At 35.9% G+C, this 18092-nt stretch overlaps 1 protein-coding gene across 3 annotated transcripts in view; it reads right to left on the bottom strand.

The window, feature by feature from the left end:
- Positions 1-1533: 1533 nt before the first annotated feature.
- The window catches only part of RNF180 (ring finger protein 180), a 71972-nt gene continuing 55413 nt past the window's right edge, over positions 1534-18092 (bottom strand). For 2 of the 3 annotated variants that reach the window (XM_048930672.1, XM_048930674.1), the window contains exon 7: positions 1534-4797. In XM_048930672.1, coding sequence (XP_048786629.1) covers positions 4595-4797 — 203 coding nt within the window. In that variant the 3' untranslated portion in view covers positions 1534-4594. The remainder of the gene's footprint in view (positions 4798-18092) is intronic. The other variant, XM_048930673.1, reaches the window with a different exon arrangement.

The following is an 18092-nucleotide window of genomic DNA, read 5'->3' as shown; positions in this document are numbered from 1 at the left end:
GAGCAGAGTAGAGGGGGACAATCACCTCCCTGTCCCTGCTGGCCACCCCTCTTCTGATGGAGCCCAGGATACCATTTGCCCTCTGAGCCGCAAGAGCATACTGTTGGCTCATATTAAGTTTTTCATCTATCAGGACCCCCAGGTCCTTCTCCACAGGGCTGCTTTCAAGGACCGCTCCTTCAAGCCTGTACGGATGCCTGGGATTCCTCTGGCCCAAGTGCAAAACTTTGCACTTTGCTGTGTTGAACCTCATCAGGTTCACTAGGGCCCACCTTTGTAGCCTCTCGAGGTCCCTCTGCGTGGCATCCCTTCCTTCAATCGTGTCGACTGCACCACTCAGCTTGGTGTCATCAGCAAACTTGCTGAGGGTGCACTCAATTCCGTCATCGATGTCATTGATAAAGATGTTAAAGAGCACTGATCCCAAGACAGACCCTTGGGGGACGCTGCTCGTTACCAGCCTCCACCTGGACATGGAGCCATTGACCACCACCCTCTGTCTGTGGCCTTTCAACCAGTTTCTTATCCATTGAGTGGTCCACCCATCAAATCCACATCCCTCCAACTTGGAGATAAGGATGTGGTGGGGGACCATGTCAAAGGCCTTGCTCAAGTCCAGGTGAGTTTTGTTCATCCTACCTATCATCAATTAGTGAAAATTGTCCTCTCATCCAATATCACTGATCTACTTTGCAGGAATATCTTTTGGTTTCCATTGCACTGCTAAGGTCAGTTCTGCCTTTTGCACTCATGGAGCACCAATAAAACAGCAAATATGGATTTCAATCTTCTCTTTTCTCCTCTTTTAACCCATTCTTTGTGTAGATTCACTTACTAATTTCTAAGTACAACTCACGTCATAAAGTGTACATTCAATTCACAAAATGGTATGAGTTGCCAAGGACAAAGGATGCTGAGTGCTGAATATACAGTCGCAAAAGCAATCCTACACGAGAGACTCACTTCTTATGGTAGCTAAAATAGCTGCTTTTTCTCCCAAAGAATCACATTATCAGGTTTTACTTTTCTCAAAGAGTGACAAAATAAACCCGAACTCTGCTTCATTGTCATCCTTCTCCATCAGTAACTGTGGTAATGCTGCTGGTGACATATGTATGTAGTTCACGTGTATCTGTAGAGATAAAGGCTAACCTTAGATCCCAGTTTTGTTAGGTGCAGCTACTTCTTGGGAATTTTTTAAAAAAGTTGTGGGAGGAAAGAAAGATGACTGCACCTCCAGCACGCCATAAGAGATTTATAAACATATCCACCGCTAGGCTGGAAACACATTACTGAATGAACATAAGGTCCCATTGCCAGTCAAAAGGCAAACTTCTCATTCTCATTTTGGATTTATGCTGACTTCAACAGTTAATCAGTTTGAACTGACTGAAGCAGTACCAGGACTGAAACCTTAACCCAGGATAATTTCTGATAAAAGTCTGCTAATATGAAAAGAGGAAATCACAGAAACAAGACATTCAGCAGAACCCAGCTGTACCCCAAGAAGAACAGACACGGTGACAAACAAAACACTGATAGAAAAAAACTATTAAAATTTAATTCCACCAAGGAAAAGCTACTGAATGGCTGCAAAATATTACAAACAACTCAAATTTTATTGCAAACATTGTAATATCACTGCAGATAAGAAAGACAAGATTGAAGTGCAGGATCAACTTAACCAGAAAATTGGTCCCACAGATATCAACCTCACTTTACAGACAGTCTTTGATGAAAACCAGATTCAAACCTTTTAATTTTCAATGTATTTTTACAAAAGAATTTATCTCACAAAATCAATAAAACACAAAAAATTTACCTTTTTTTCTACGCCTACCACTTCTTGTTCCCTATGGAGGATGTCTCAAAGTTGCAACAGTAATTTATAAAACTTAAAAAAAAAAAAAATTACCTGGAATTAATAACAAACAATATGAAGTAAAATAGTACAGCTCAAGAGAGACTTCACTGTTTAGGCCTCAAAGGAAGGTGCTGCTGCACAGTTGGGAATGCCACACTGAACTGTCCCTTCTACTCAAATGAGGAAAATGCAGCCACCCCTCAGTTACCAACTTTTGCTTTATGGGGCCAATATTAGATTGGATTTTTGCCTCTTCTTGTTGCCCTTTTCAGAAATAATTCATCATAACCTGCTACTAAAAATGATATAAGTAACTCTTTCTTATATAATTAGTTAGTATCTATACTAAGTTTTTTATGTCTCAATATATTTTGAAATACTTCCTTAAGGATATTGCTACAGCAGATATCCTGGTTATACCATTTTAGTTTAAATTATTACTGAAATTTCAGACTATGTCATTTAAATTAAAGATTTTTTTTTCACTACATATCTCTTTATTTTAGTATTTTCTGAGATAAAAGGTAGAAGCAATTTTGGCTTAACAGGTAGATTTGTCCTCTCTTCGTGGAGAGAGGAGCATGAAGTTCATAACATTAGAGACAAATAAAAAATGGTTAGAATCTCAGTCCTGGAATAGAAAACTTCTAAAAATTACTGATAGCATTTCAGCATACAGACCTACACATATGCATGTAGCAAAACAGGAGCCCATGCCTTAAAACACTCCAAATTTTTAAAGATTTACCTGCATTTGTATAGAGAAGGACATTTACCAAGTGCTTTCTTATAACCTTAAAAAGCTTTTAAAATTTTATGCCTACACCACCATTAATAAAGCCAATCATTTTTAAATAGAGATAATGTAACTAGGTATAATGCAATTACTGAAAATATATTTCTGTCATGGTCACAGCCACATATGATAGTTAATCTCAATTATTTTACCTTCTTGAGTTTGCAGGTATTAAATATGATGGCAACAGGCATTTATCTCAGTGTGTTCAGACTTGTAATTTTGAATTCTACATATATATTCTCAAACATACAAAGAAATTGTTTTATGCAGCCTGTAAGAAAATGAAATATAAGCAGCTGATTTACAGCTGTTTTTGAGATTATGTCAAAGTTTCTGGTCCTGATCTCTTTATGACCAATAAGATACTGAGCATGTTGGCTATGCTCAGCAAAGAAGCATAAGCACATGTTTAATGTTAAGCACACTGATAAAGCCTCTGGTTTCATTCCATAACATTTGACAGATGGCACCTTCTGTTACACATTTCTCCTTGTTCTTGTTTAGAACAGGGGAGTATGCCACCTACTGAGAAAAACACAGGTCTCCCACACAAACCCTGATACCACAGTTACAACACAAATGCTATTTAGATCAAACCACAGTGTACTTGTAGGATCATGCCATTAGAAACAAGAACTTCCTTGTACCTTCCTGAAAAGTAAACCCTTCAGCTACCTTGTATCATTATTCAGCATTTGATTTTCATAATAGTTTCAAATATTCTCTCTGTAATTTAGTTTCACTTTCATTTGAAAATACTGTGTAAAGTAGCAAGTACAGACTTATTGCTGACCTGTGTACGGTTTGGTACTGAAAGTCAGCAACATCCACATGGAATAGATATAAAGTGCTTTATAATTCTTTTACATGAAAGGTGCACATAAACGCTGTGTCGTCCTACATGGTCTCCCTGGAGACATAGTACTGGTGAGCCCCCACTTAAACAGTATCCTCAAATTGTTACGGTAGTTTAATAGTCATTCAGTCATGCACAGACTGAATTAGTACAAGAGAATGCTCCACTTTCTGTTATTCCTCCATTATTTACTGGAGTTAGTGTCTCAGAGCACACAGCTGCAGGCACGCTGCCCGCCCCCATTAACTCTGTTGCTGGATCTGTATGCAGTCATCTGAATGTCTACTAAAGGTACAGTGCTGCTCTGGGAATCTGCACAGAAAAAGTTCCTTCAGTGTGCAGATCTCGAGTTGTTAGTTGATTCCTTATGATTGCCATTTGCTGAAAAGACAAACTTATCAAATGCTGCGCAGTGTCATTTTTCTTTTTGGTTTATAGGCTCTAGATTTCAGGCACTGAGTATAGTATATCCCCACAACAGAAAGCTGACAGGTCTATCAGTTGTCAAAGCTTTCAGGAATTTGGATAATGCCAGTGAAATTACTCTGGTAAATATTTATATATTACATAGTGCAGTGCTTAAAATCTACTATCCCCAACAAATCTGATTATATATAGCAACTGCCTTTATTGTTTTTTATACACAAGCAATTGAAGCACCAATGAGTGAAATGACTTATTTACAAATTTTGTTAATACAGTATCAACCCTAAGCATGACTGTATGGGTTATTTTTTATCGTAGCACATACTTGAACTCCTCTAAGAACAAACAGTAATGTGTAATTCTACTGAGTAAATATTTTATACATTAGGAGTAAAGTCCTGTTCCCATCCAAAATAAGGTAAAATGGCCACTGAAAGAAGAATTATCTGGAACACGCATTACATCTGGAACCAAACTTGAGTACTTTGTCATACATAGCAGAAGCATCAAAAAGCATAATAGCATGCTTGAAGCAGTCTGATGCAGTTTTGAATGACAAAAATGCAACATCGAACATTTCTCCTTCTTCAGTTGTTTTCTATTCACATTATCGTGGTTCACAGTCTTCCTTAGCTGTGGTCTCTACAGACTAGAAAGGGAAAAAGAAATAGCAAAGAAAACAGAACACAATAAATCCTATTACCCAGTTGACTGAATAAATGTAGATTATCACCATGTCCATATCAAACCGCCATCCACGACTATCATCTTCAAAGTCCATATAGTCCATTCTGTGAGCAGCATGTGGGAAATGTCTCCTTGTTACAGTATCTGAGCGTCTTCGAAAACCTGCTGAAGATTACATCATGAGATAAAACATCTTTATAAAAGCAACTAGATGGACTGCAACAAAAGTAAGTTAAGTCTTCTCTTAGTTACTTACAGAACAAACGGAAGCAGGAAAACTCACATCTCACTGCTAGGTTTTCTCACTTTGTTGGACAAGATCTCCACAGACTTCATTTTGAAAGATTTAAAACCTAGCTCTTCTGTTTCTAGCAAATAGTAAGTTTGATTACTCAGAGTTGGCACTTCCTAAAGGTAACACTGTATCTCATGAGATGGATGAGATACTTACACAGATCCGTGAAACTGTCTAACTGTCTCTAGGTACCTCCTTCCACTGAATTCCATTCAGTGACCTAGAAGTGAAACCCTCTAAATACACTAACTCATTTCTTGAGTAATTTATCTCTGGATTCCTTAAATCTACTCATGTTAATTCTCCACTAATCTAGCCATATGCATATGTGTACATACTGTTCAAGAGGGCAAATATATATGAATTCCTATTATGAGTATTTGTTCAGAACACTCTCTTAAATCCTGCTTGCTTTAATACTATGTCTCTATCTGAAGAATATCAGAAACTGTTGTTTTTTTTAATTATTAAATTACTGTTTGTAAAATACTCATAGTACTTTAAAATATATATATGAAGATGCAAGTGGAGTCTTTCAAGTTAAAATAAAAACCCTGTGTGAAAACACAGAACTCAAAATACTTAACAAGTCTAGACACACACTCTCATACTTTTAAACTCTGTCATGAATCCAATTTGGTGGGTCTACTTCTAAGGAATCCATATAAAGAGCATCTAGCATGTCACCAAGAAAACAAATTCACAGTAATAAAATTTTAAGTAAATGAATATTTACTTAAATATTTTTAAATTGGAATAAATTGTAACCTCACGTATAACTTTCTTTTTAAGCCACACTAATTTTAAAGTATTTATAATGACCATTCTGGAAAGACAGAAATGAAGACATTCTCAGTGAAAAAGCAGTGGCAGAATGTACTCCATCCAGTCTCTCTTAATCAAAACAAGCAGCAAATGACACAGAGAGCTGCAAAGAAATCTCTGTTCAACAGTTACACAATAATCAAATCTGCAAATATCTCATCTGAGAAAAGTTGATTTTAACCCCCAACACAAAAGGCTTGCTTTTGCACTGAAATGTAATTTGTGTGCTGCTACTCTTGTTTTTGGAAAGGTTACTCATGCCATACTTTTATCTATGTGAAACTGCATTCCTACTTTAAATTCTGTAAAGCTCTTAATGTCAAAGATCTAAAGAAATCAAATAAAAGTTCTGTAAAAAAATGTATTCGATCGTATTAAGCTTTTTTAAAAAATATCTTTGAATATATTTTGATATATTCAAATATATATATTTTCTTTTACTAAAAAAAATCTACAAGTAGTGGTGGCCTATCCATTCTGCAGATTACAGTAGTTTGTCCACAATGCCTAAAATCATGACTTTTTTCTGAGGAAGGACTTTTCCATTTCTGATAATCTTTACTACTTACTGCCATCAAAACCCTCTATTTCTCTCCATCATTTTGGAGATACATCATGAAATTTAAGCATCTGAATTAGAGATTTCTGAATATTTTACAGGCTCTGGGAGACCTCAAGAACATCCTCATTGCCACGCCAAACAAACTTCTTTCCACTCTTCCTGACTTCTCTGTTTAGTAAGATAAAGATAAATCTTTAGTAAGATAAATACACTACATGTGTATGCCAAGACAAATTGCACAGGTCTCTTTCATGTCTCTTCATCTGCACTGGACACAATTTGTGGCAGAGGAAAGAGGGTGGGAGGTGAGCTGCAAAGGCGGAAGATCTGGCCCATCCATGAAGGACAAGGTGGCAAGGGAGCACCTTCTGGACTTCTATTCCCAGGTTGTTCTCAATCATTATAATGGGTCTCTGCAGAACCATGCAAATTCTCCTCTAAGCAGACATAATGGCTCGTGGGAGTCTCAAGGTGAATAGGAAGACATAAAGTCTGTGTCTCTTTCAGTGTGCACCACTGCCCAATGGCATTCATTAATTTTTTATCTGCTGCAGTGCTGTCTTCTAATGCAGTTTAATCAGGATTCCTTGAAGTTCCTGTCTTTAGTACTGGCTAATATATAATTGTTCACATGCCAGTAATTTTCATTTAAATAACATCAGACCTTATTCAAGGTAATTGGGAAATTTATTAAAAAAAAAAAAAAAAAAAAAAAAAAAAAAAAGTATTCCAATAGGGAACTTTGCTGGAATTCACTAATTTACTTTTTCAGTGGTAGATATTGACTGTTTCTTTGTATTCTTCTCCTAATTAATATTTTGTCCAGAACTTTTCAGAACAATTGTTTCCATGCATTCCAAATAAGACTACTATTTCTTTCTGTTGTACTGCTGAACTGTTGATCTGTTTCTGTTTTAGAGATATTTAATGATGGATCATTTTATTCCAGATAGAATACATAATCATTCAAGGATGCTTTGTACAGAAGAGTGACTGGCCTGCTGAAAAGAGAAATTCTTTCTCTGGAGAACCACTTATGGTTAGACACCACCATATCATCACATTTATTTACTTATTTATTTATGACCATTTGTATCAGTTCACTGTGTACACACACTGCTTACAGATCTGCATCTGTACACATCAGAATCCCTCTAGTATTTTATTTATCTTGTTTTGGAGACCATACACAAAATCTTCATTCTAGTCGAGGGAATGACAATATTTTATGATGGTTTTCAGTTACTCAGATTGGTCTAAGATTCACTTCATAGCTAAATATGTTACCCTGATTTTAGAAAGAGAAAAGAATCCAGTGATGTACTTTTAAAGAGTTTGAAATTACAATACTGCAAAAACAAACAAACAAACAAACAAACAAAAGCCTCAACAAATGCATGAGTTAAACATCAGCGAAAAGAGAAGAATGATACAGACTTCTGTTATGCTTTAAATTATTTTAAATTATGTTAACTTCAAATTATATTAATTCAATACATGATCTTCGGTTACTTAAAAAGAGTATCAGTAATTCCTTAATTTAATCCTGAAAAATGTGAGTCTAAGTGACTTTCTACCACGATGTAATTCACTTGAAAAATGCTAATTTGATTTCAAGTGACCAATTTCTATTTTCCTTATCTATTTCTCTAACACATTAAATACTGCCAGATCTTCACTTGCGTTATTTTCTTAAAAAATTTATTTGAAAATAACAAGTATTATCACTAATGCAATATTATTCACTTCACCTTTTACATACGAATTTTAGTGTCTGGGAACTTGTACTCGAGGGAATTATGTACAGAAGTAGTTGCATTAGTTTTGAATTGGCACTCCTCACCTTCTACAGGATTTAGATAAACATTATTCTTGATTTGTACGTCTGCAATTAACCCTCAGAAAACATGCACTTACTTTATCATGGATTTGATGTCGTAATGCAATCATTCTACATTCAAGAACACCTGTGTCAGTATAGGATATTAACTACTCTTACAGTTCTTGCTATAGAAAGCCACAGAGAAAGAACTATTGATGCACTGAAGATAAGTACCAATCAGGAACTGGTTAGTGTATAACACATGTAATCCCTGTGGCTTTGCTGAGCATGGGTAAAGCTACTGAAGGTTGACAGCTGATTATATGGACTGCATTTTAAATCCATTATTACTATTATTAGAATAGTCTCTTTTTTACCACCTATGCACTGACTGAGCTTCAGCTGAAAACATCAATATTAAAACTACTCTGTAAACTGAATTCTTGAACTTAGCAGAGGCTAACAAAGAACAATAAATGTTTCTTTGACCTGAAGCATATTATGAAATAAATGTCAGTACAGTACTGAAAAGGGATCAAATTTAGAAATCCTATATGATCATGCCAAAGTTTCCTTCAGGCACTATGATCCATACTGTGACTACTATCTTCAATAAATTGTGGCATGGAAAATACCTTCAAATGTCTATGTCTGCAGCGAGAGCTGACATAAACTGTCTCTACATCTGTTTCTAGCCATCTGCAGACAAAAACTCAGAGCTGTGAAGCTGCCTAAAAACAGTACAGCAACACTTAAAAGGGGTTTGCATTATGAAACAGAACAGCTGAGAGAGCTCCAAATAATTTCCAATGTATTTGCTCCATTTTTAAAAAGCAAACTCAATCTTATTTGATCAGTACATTTCCTAAATAATTTCTACAAATACATGCATTTGTTAAAATGCATACCTTAACTTTTTTGTGCCTGTGTTATTATACTCTAAAAAGGAACATCCAATCAAATCACATGCAGGTACACGCACAGTGCCAGAAGAGTCTAGAAGACTGCTAGTGGAAACCAGTCACTGGATAACAAAAGCAACAGTATGTGCAAATCACACTTCTGTAATCAAGAAATTGAGCTAAGGATTAGTACCAGAACATGAACGGGCATATCTGTGGTATGTGTTCTTCCCGAAGTTTTTGTGGCATCATATTGAGGTACTAGCTCAGTACTCCAATTAAGGCTACCAACAATTTAAAATATTCTCTCAGTTTTGTAAGTTGACAGAACTCATTTTGCTATTACTGAAGAAAAGATAATAAGGAGGCACAATTTCAGAGTAAATTGTGCCTGATTAATGCACAGGCTACAATAATCATTTACACTGCAAATGCTCATATAAGATTAAAATTCCTAAGAACAATTGTTTCAGATATACAGACATAATTTTGCCCCAGTCTCGTGTTATTGATATGAACAGCAGCAGATAAATCTACCAAAAGACTAACAAAAAAGGGAAGTATGGATTGGCACAGTGTTCTTGCAGCAATGAGCACTTTATAGACTCAGTGTTTTCAAAGCTATGCTCAGAAAAATGCGTTAAAAACATCATTGATGGGACCTCCTCTCCTGAGATGTGACTGTGCATGCTTTTAAACTAGATTTCACAATAAGCCCACTCACACACTTTTTGTCCCTTTATGTAGTAATATTGGAGCAAATAGATTTACTTCACTTGGGGTAGAATTAAACCAGAAGATGAACTCCAGGAGCTCAAATAAGCACTGGTGATGTGCTCCAATCACTAGTGGGCATTCAGCCAATGGGATCAGAAGAAAGTTATTAATTTCTTCCCTAAAACGCAAATGTAGCCATATGGTCTTGTGTGTGTTGTTTTTCCCTATCCATTATGGCTGATTTAATCGCTAATTAACAGCTAACATTTTTCCTAAAACACCATTAATAATTTTACCTTATTCTTAATTCTTACCTTAATCTTGTATATTTTCTGTAAAACCTTTTCCAAATGAAAAAGTTATAGTCTCCCTCTGTATGGAAAAACTTCCATAATTCAGACCTTCCTTTCTATATTAGACCTCACTCTGTTTTATCCTTTGAGAAAATCAAATGCAAAATTATAGCAAAATTGGAGATGTGTGTTCACCACAAATCTTGCTAACAAAACGAAGCTTTCCATTTTTGTTATGAGCCTAATCATGCCTGTTTACTTTCTGACTATGCATTAAATATTTCCAGAAAACTACCCATGATGTTAGTAGGTCTCTTTTGATAAGAGGCAATAACCTAATTTACAGCTCAGAACGCTGAGTCATTTCTATTGGTAGCTGCTCCACTTGAATGTCCTCCTATTGAAAATTTATCTTATTTGCAGTCTGAGCTTCTCATGTTACCATGCTTGTCACATGCCAGTGTGAAGAGGAAGCTCTTGCTCTTGGTGACTTCCATATAGCTATAGTGCTGCCCCGATATCTTCCTGCAAACCTCCCCTTCTCCAAACAAAGCAAACCCATTTCCCTCAGATTGCCCTCACCGGGTAGGCACTCCAGCCTTGTAAGATAATAAGCCTTATTGGTGTCCCTTTGCTAATTCTGCTCCAATTTAACAACTTCTTCATGGTACTTGCAGTATTCCAGGTATAGTCTGCTGAATAACAGGTGATAATGACTTCCCTAGTCTACTGGCCATGCTCCTATTCCTGCAGCCCAGAGTACAGCTGGGGCACAGCATGCTGGGGCATACAGCCAGCTCAGCTTCCTCTCCACCAGGATGCCCAGATTCTTTCCAGAGAACTGCTCCCCAGTCAGCACTCCACCAATCACACTGCTAGGGGCTCCTCTCTCTCAGGTAAAAGACAGCACATTTGAGCTTGCTGAATTTCAAGAGGTTCCCTTCAGTTTGCTCCAACCTGTCTACATGACTCCGTCTGAATGACAGACTGATCCTTCAGTTTATAGTCATGAGCAGACCTGATATGAGTATTGTATTGCCTCGTTCAAGTTTCTGATACAGAAAATACTTTTATATTACTATCATCAGTGAACTGAATAATTTAGTATCATGCTGTATCCTTTTTGCAAATCACTGATGAATGTTCTGAACTGTGCAGACTGCTGTGGGATTCCAACAAAACAGTACAGCTTGCGATACTTGTTTCCAGTATATTGCCAGTGTATTTCCCATCTTTCCTCAGTCTGCTTTCCTTTCTATGAGCCCTGCTTGGAAGAAGACTTCATTTCATGAAATGTTTCCTTCACTGTTTCCCAAATGAAATTTTACAGTGTTTGTCTTGAATTTCTTACATGCACACCAGCCTTCTTAGATGTGTACACCATGTTCTTTCATGTTCTGATTGTGTTTACAGCATAATATTTAATGATTAAAATAAGCCATGAGTTTTGAGTTATTTCCAACAAATATAAAAGCATTTGTTGCTACATGTTTAGACGATGGCAGTCACACTGTGATTGCCTGCAAGGATTTTCCACTGAATCCCAAGCTCCAAGTCTGTTTCAAACTTTTCAACACATTCAAGGCATCCAGTTCCTTCCCCAAACAACAGCCATTCATCCCCATCAACAAGCCTTTCTCAAAGTCTGAATTTTAGCTTTTCCTGCTTTTCCTGAAAAGTTCAAACCGACCTACCCTGCCTGCCTCAGATACTTCAGATCCGTACATTCGTTGTCTTAGATGTCAAAATCTCATTCTCTTCTGTAGAGTTATCAAATTCCAAACTCCTCTTGCCCAAGGATGCACATGAGAATACCTGGCTTTCATATGCTAAAAATTCTGCCATCTGTTTTGCAGCCTTTCTCACCTCAAAGCCCAACCATCTTCCCTAAAATGACCCTCATCTTACTTCTACCTTCCTTTCACATTCCCTCTGCACTCTGTGACCACTTCCGTGGTCTTGCCCTTCTGACTTCATCCCCAGGCTCTCACTGGCTGCCACCACCTCATATCAACATCTGACTAAAATTATACGATAGCCTGAACTTTTTTCCATTCCTTTTCCCACCAGAAAATCCAAGTCCTAATAAAGCTAGCAGTTGGTCTTTAAAACACCTGCATATAATCCCTATCTGAGAATTTTTATATTCACTGTGATGTCTGTCTTACTGGCTATAGTGCTTTTATGGAGCTTTTGGTTTAAATCCTGAAATCAGCGATAAATTTATACAGAGATAAATTGTTTGTAAGCAGTTATTTGCAAATCCATAAAAGCTGATTCACTGAACTCACTGTGCACGTGATGCAGAGTTCCTCTGTACACAGAAAAATCAGCATCATGTAGGCAACATAGCATGCAACATACAGTAATTGGCTTTCAACTTGTCCAACACCTTGTCTACCAAGAATCTAGAAAAGCAACTGATGACTGAGAATTTGAAAAAACTGAAGCCTTTCACAGGTAACACAAGATTTTGTGTTCCTTATGAAAAAGAACATCATGGACAGAAAAACAATTGTGCAGAAATCCAAAATTTGATAATGCTACTAAATGACATACATTTCATCAGTTGAAGCAGGAAGTCTAAAAAAATGGTAGCCCTACAGTTAGACATATAATACTCCTTGCTGATCAATTATAATTTTTAACTATTGGCATTACTACCTGGAAATCATCTGTACTCTTTTGAAACCTTATGAACTCTCCAAGCAACTGGGATGGCAATATATGCAAGTGAAACAGAAGTCACTTGAAATGAGAAGTTCTTGTTATTGCCTCTCTTAGGAAGCTTTATTCCATATTGCTCAACCTTTCAACATATATTTTTTTCAAAATTAGAAATGATAATCTTTTTTTTTCTTTCTTTAGTTATCTACCTAAACCTGATATATGCAATCTAAATAAACCTAGGCTCTAAGCTCCTATATTACATATTTGTTCACAAAAGCCCTGCCTGAATTAACATATCTTTTGACCTTTTACTGTTAATAACTACAACTAACACCTCTCACTTCTTCCAGACAGAAAGGAAGAAACTGCTCATTTGGAGTATTTTTCTTCTTTGAAATATCATACATATAATTCAAACAAAAATTACAAACATTTACACCTGACAGAAAAAGATATGACAATTTTACTCTGTCTAAGAGAAAGAGAGGAGATATTTTTTCCATTAAAATAACACTCACTGGAATTCAGTGCAGATTATTTACCATTCAAGTTTTTTTACAGCTACTATTCCTACCATTAGTTCGAGTTCAAAGACATAAATGTAGTGCCTCTGTCAGAAATTAACAACAATCTTCTGAATCTTAACAACCAAATAAAAATGCATAAAGCAAATTATTTCTTTCTATCTTATAGATGAATAATTTAGCTCTTACCAATTAGAACACAAACCAGAAAGACAGCTGGTATATCTCATCAAAGAATCAAGCTATTGAGAAATAAAACAAGACAAAGCTTTCAAAATGAAGTAAGAAATCCACAAAGCCACATTACATGCGAGGAAACACATTTTTACATGGGGAGTTATGCACATCTAAGATTTTTGCTTATTCTTTAAATCTGAAATTCTATTTACTGATTTCATGAAAAATACTCAAAGGCTACTGTGTCCAGTCCCTCTAATAAATTCAGATCAAAGCCAGAACAACTCGCGTTTTCTGTCATGGGCTGTTTATTTCCCTTCAAGTAAATGAATCAACAAGCAAAAAGCGTATGGGAGGACACAGTGAGCTTAGAAAATGTTGTCTGCCTGTTCAGACATCTATGATTATTCCGTAATTATTGATTCACAAATACAAGCTAATTGGTGAGTCTAAGAACTGGGATGCGTACAAAAATGGGGTGACTAATCTCATGTTTCACAATACAAATGTTAGAATGTGGGAATTGTGAAGGAATTTTGATAGTCTGTAAGCAGATTTTTTAAAAAATCACTAAGTGCATTATTTGCTGTCTTTGTTCCTTTCCCCTAAACTACAACTCACTAAGAACAAAACACGCACAACACCATATGACAGATTTTTAAAATGATTTACAGCAAAACCTACCCTCCTAATTTAAAATCTCTGTATTCAAAAATTGAATTAAGAGTGATAAAATAAAAATAATATGCAGTAATTTGAAAAGCATGCTCTCCTTTTTCACCAGAGCTCTGTGAACTGAAAAATTGTCTTCTTTAATGCTGTTGCCCTTCCCCATCCCAGTTCTCCTGACTGTAATCCACATGGCCTTGCTGATGAATGCAAAATATGCACTATCCCTGTGAGAGCATGTCACGGATCTTAATACACATTTTATGTACATTTTAGATCAAACAAATGTATTCCTTTAATTGTAAAGAGCACAGTTTTCAACATACATATTTATGACACATATTACAGTTACTGTAATTCTCATGTATTTCCCCTTTTGTTAGCATTTTCATGTAGATGAGTTTTATCTTTACAGTGAATGTAACTTGTGGAATACCTGTTCTTACTGTAATAGCATAGACACTGAAAACCAGTTAACGTCAAAAAACACCTTGAAATATTCAATTCTATGTGGTATGTGTATCAATAGCAAACATGAGAAATCAGATTGAAGTAATTCAGAATATTCTAACTCAATATGTATTTTGCTATTGCCTTTGTATCTCTTGTTCATGTTTACTTGTCTCTTCACTTAGTTATCACAGTCTCAAATTCTGTCCACCACTGGCAACTTCTTGCACTGCTCCTACTTTCTTATCACCAAATACTTCTAAAAATCATGTTGCATGATATTTGTTTTTCACTTTTATCATCTTCTCAGCTGATCAAATACTGTATTTCAGATGTCATCAACTCTTGCTAAATTATAAAAAGATTCTTTCATCTTTCATATCATGTTCTTGTAATAACCACTCTTGTTAGCTTTATTCCCAACTACTTATTTCCTTGCAACTTCCATTTGTTGGGAATGCTATGATAAAATATGAGTAGAGGCAACAGCTATTGATACTTATAGGAAGGGTTAATATAAAAGCTCAAGATTGAGTAAGTATAAAATAGTGTAAATATAATACCGTTTGTCCCCGGTTTGGTGTACTTAATTTGTCTTCATATGCTATTTCTTGAATTGCTTTATTACTATATTTTCTTAATAATTATACTGGCATAATATTACTTATCATTTAATAAAATTTTTGAAGAGTTTTGCTTACCACAAGACTTTCAGTGCTTAAAGATTTAATGTTTTAAGCCAATTTTACTGGAACACTAAGATAACAGTAATGCAAATATTTTCTTAAGTAAAATGGTTGGCTCTACTTCTGTGACAGTGAAGGCCAGAGACAATATACAGTATAGGCATGCCAGAACCTCACTAAACTGTATGTAAGACAAGACTCTATTGCCACAAAATCATTACACTTGCACATCCAGCTGTCTGGTAGCATGCCTCCTGTAACCTATGTTGGAGACATGCCACTGTCTTCAAACAGATTGATATTCAAATTTGTAGCCAATGTCAATTCAGAGAATTCCTACTTCTCATTTGAGCAAACAAAAGAAATATGAATTCCTCCAGAAAGTGAAAAATATACAACAGAAACCATTTTGTGAGAAGGCTGGCATAGTTTTTTTGAGTTCAAAGACTTGTAATACTGGCATTACTTATACAGGTTTTAGGAAGCTGACCAACGTTTTACAGAAATAGCTGTGTGAAGAGCTGTCATATTTGTTCATTGGAAAATTAAAAATAAATTTTCACCAAAAAGTGTTACTTAAAAATATATCAAGAAAGACCTTATTTGAATTTAAAATAGACTATGTTTAAGATAAATTATATTTATAAACTGTTAGAAAATCCTGATAGATAGCAGAAAAAAATGTACATGTTCATCGTTTTTTTTGTTTGTTTATGGAACAGGCTCCCCAGATAAGCTGCAGATGGTGGAGGTGTTCAAGGCCAGGCTGGATAAGGCCCTGGGCAACCTGATCTAGTAGAAGGTGCCCAAAGAGGTGGGGCTGGACTAGATGACTTACAGGCTTCTTCCAACATTCTCTACAACCTCTTCTCAGCCACAGATTCTTCTTTATTTTTATAGTATACGGGATTTCTGTGGGTCATCGAATCAAATCTCTGTTCACTGAGCAAACGTAACTTTCAAGTTAAGATATTCTTACATCAGTGGAGACTCTTCAGGGGCTACTTTATTACAAATTGCTCTACTATCCAGTGCATTTTAGTGCTAAATGTATTGAAGGAGTGCACTGGAGAAGCATGTCTGCCATTATCTTTATTAAAAATAGTTCACAGCCAAGTACAAATATTATTAATTTTACTGGGCATGTTCAGAGGCCACAATCTATTTATTTTCCCATTCAACTTGGCCTAGCTGGCAAGGACCATTCCTCACTTCCAGTAAAATGCACGGAAAGATACTTGCTAATCCCTGCTGGTGATGAAGACAGAAGGCATCTTTGCTGGCACGTGTTCATAGAAATCAGTCACAAGCTGAAGTAGTCTCAACAGACTCTTACATAAGGCATAAAACTAAGCCCATGGTATATATTAGGCTCTGAAGAGATTCTATGATGAAAGAGTACCATAGCAAAAAGATAATAGTTCCTAGTGTAGCCAGGGTGGTTTAAGCAGGATTATGTACTGTTCTCAATTGTTTCTGGAGGGCAAATACAAAGTGTTTATGTAATTTTATTTGATAAATACATAAAATTATGTCATGATATCTAAGTAAAAAATGGTAACTGAACATATAATTGCTAGCAAACTGTAAGATTTCAAAAGAATAGTTGTGCTGGAATACACTAAAGGCCTATCACCCTGTTACTCTTTCTCTAACAAGGTCAAATAATGTGAAACTGATGAACAGTAAGGAAAGAGTATAAGAACGAAGCAAGCATGTTGCAATCCTCTCCTGGTATGTTCTCTCAGTTCCCACGGACACACAGCTCAAGGATCTCCACAGGCAAATGTGTTATCTTTCAGTTTAATTTAACTTTACTGTCTAATTTAGTTTAGTTTGACTTCATTGTACGTTTTTTTTGCAACAAAAAACTGCCATGCTTTGTAAACCTCCTGCATTAACAGAAGTTTACATGGTTTTCATGTGGCAACTTGGAACAATAAGCTACACTGCCTGATTACACATTGTAGGTCTGTGGATTTCGTTGATTTTGAGTATGCCACATGACATTTCTATTTAATGTTCCCTACTTCTTTTATTATGAGACAGTGAATAACAGCAGCTCATTCACTTCTGCCATGCTTCTCAAGATTTTACTTACCCCCAGAGCCTTCTCTCTTAATCCTAATCTCTTGTTCTGGCTGAATAATCCTAGTCTATTTACACATACCTCATTAGGTCTTTATTCAAAACTTCGTAATTCCTTATTTATCTTCTCTCTACCTTTCCATTTTACTACTTCTACAAAGAAAGCAAAGGAATGTAGACATTACTGAAGATGACACAGTATCATGACAATCTTATCCAACTGCTTCTATATGGCTTATGCTTTATTATCCTAAACATTGTAGATCTCTAAGCAAAGTTTATCATCTTTGTTCCTCCTTACAAATAAACTGGATTGTGCAAGCTGTATCATAGGGTCATTTAGGATCAGACTGCTAATGTTTGTCCAGAAAGAACACTGGATCATTTATTTATATCCTTTTATTTGTTATCCCATAACCATCTACTAATGAATAATAGAACATCCTCTCTCATCCTAAACACAACATAATGAGACAAAAAAGTCTCCTTAAAAGGCTTTTGGAATTTGTAAGAAGCAGGGTGAAAATTATAATACCTTTAACTTCCCTGCAATTTCAGTTTGGTCCATCCAGTATAGCTGTGGGACCATAGTTGGGTAAGAGGTCTAAGCTCTTAGCTTGTCTTACTGGTGAGCAGCAATACTCAGTTCCTTATGCCACCACTGATGGCGTTCATTAGAGACATGTCATAAAACATACGTGGAAAGGCGAGGGAATTTGATTTTGTTATGGCCAGTCTATCACAATCCCAGATGTTGCATAATTATAGCTATTGATATTC

Source organism: Lagopus muta, chromosome Z (assembly GCF_023343835.1).
Source record: "Lagopus muta isolate bLagMut1 chromosome Z, bLagMut1 primary, whole genome shotgun sequence".
Taxonomy (NCBI): domain Eukaryota; kingdom Metazoa; phylum Chordata; class Aves; order Galliformes; family Phasianidae; genus Lagopus; species Lagopus muta.
This window is presented reverse-complemented; position numbering and strand designations above follow the sequence as displayed.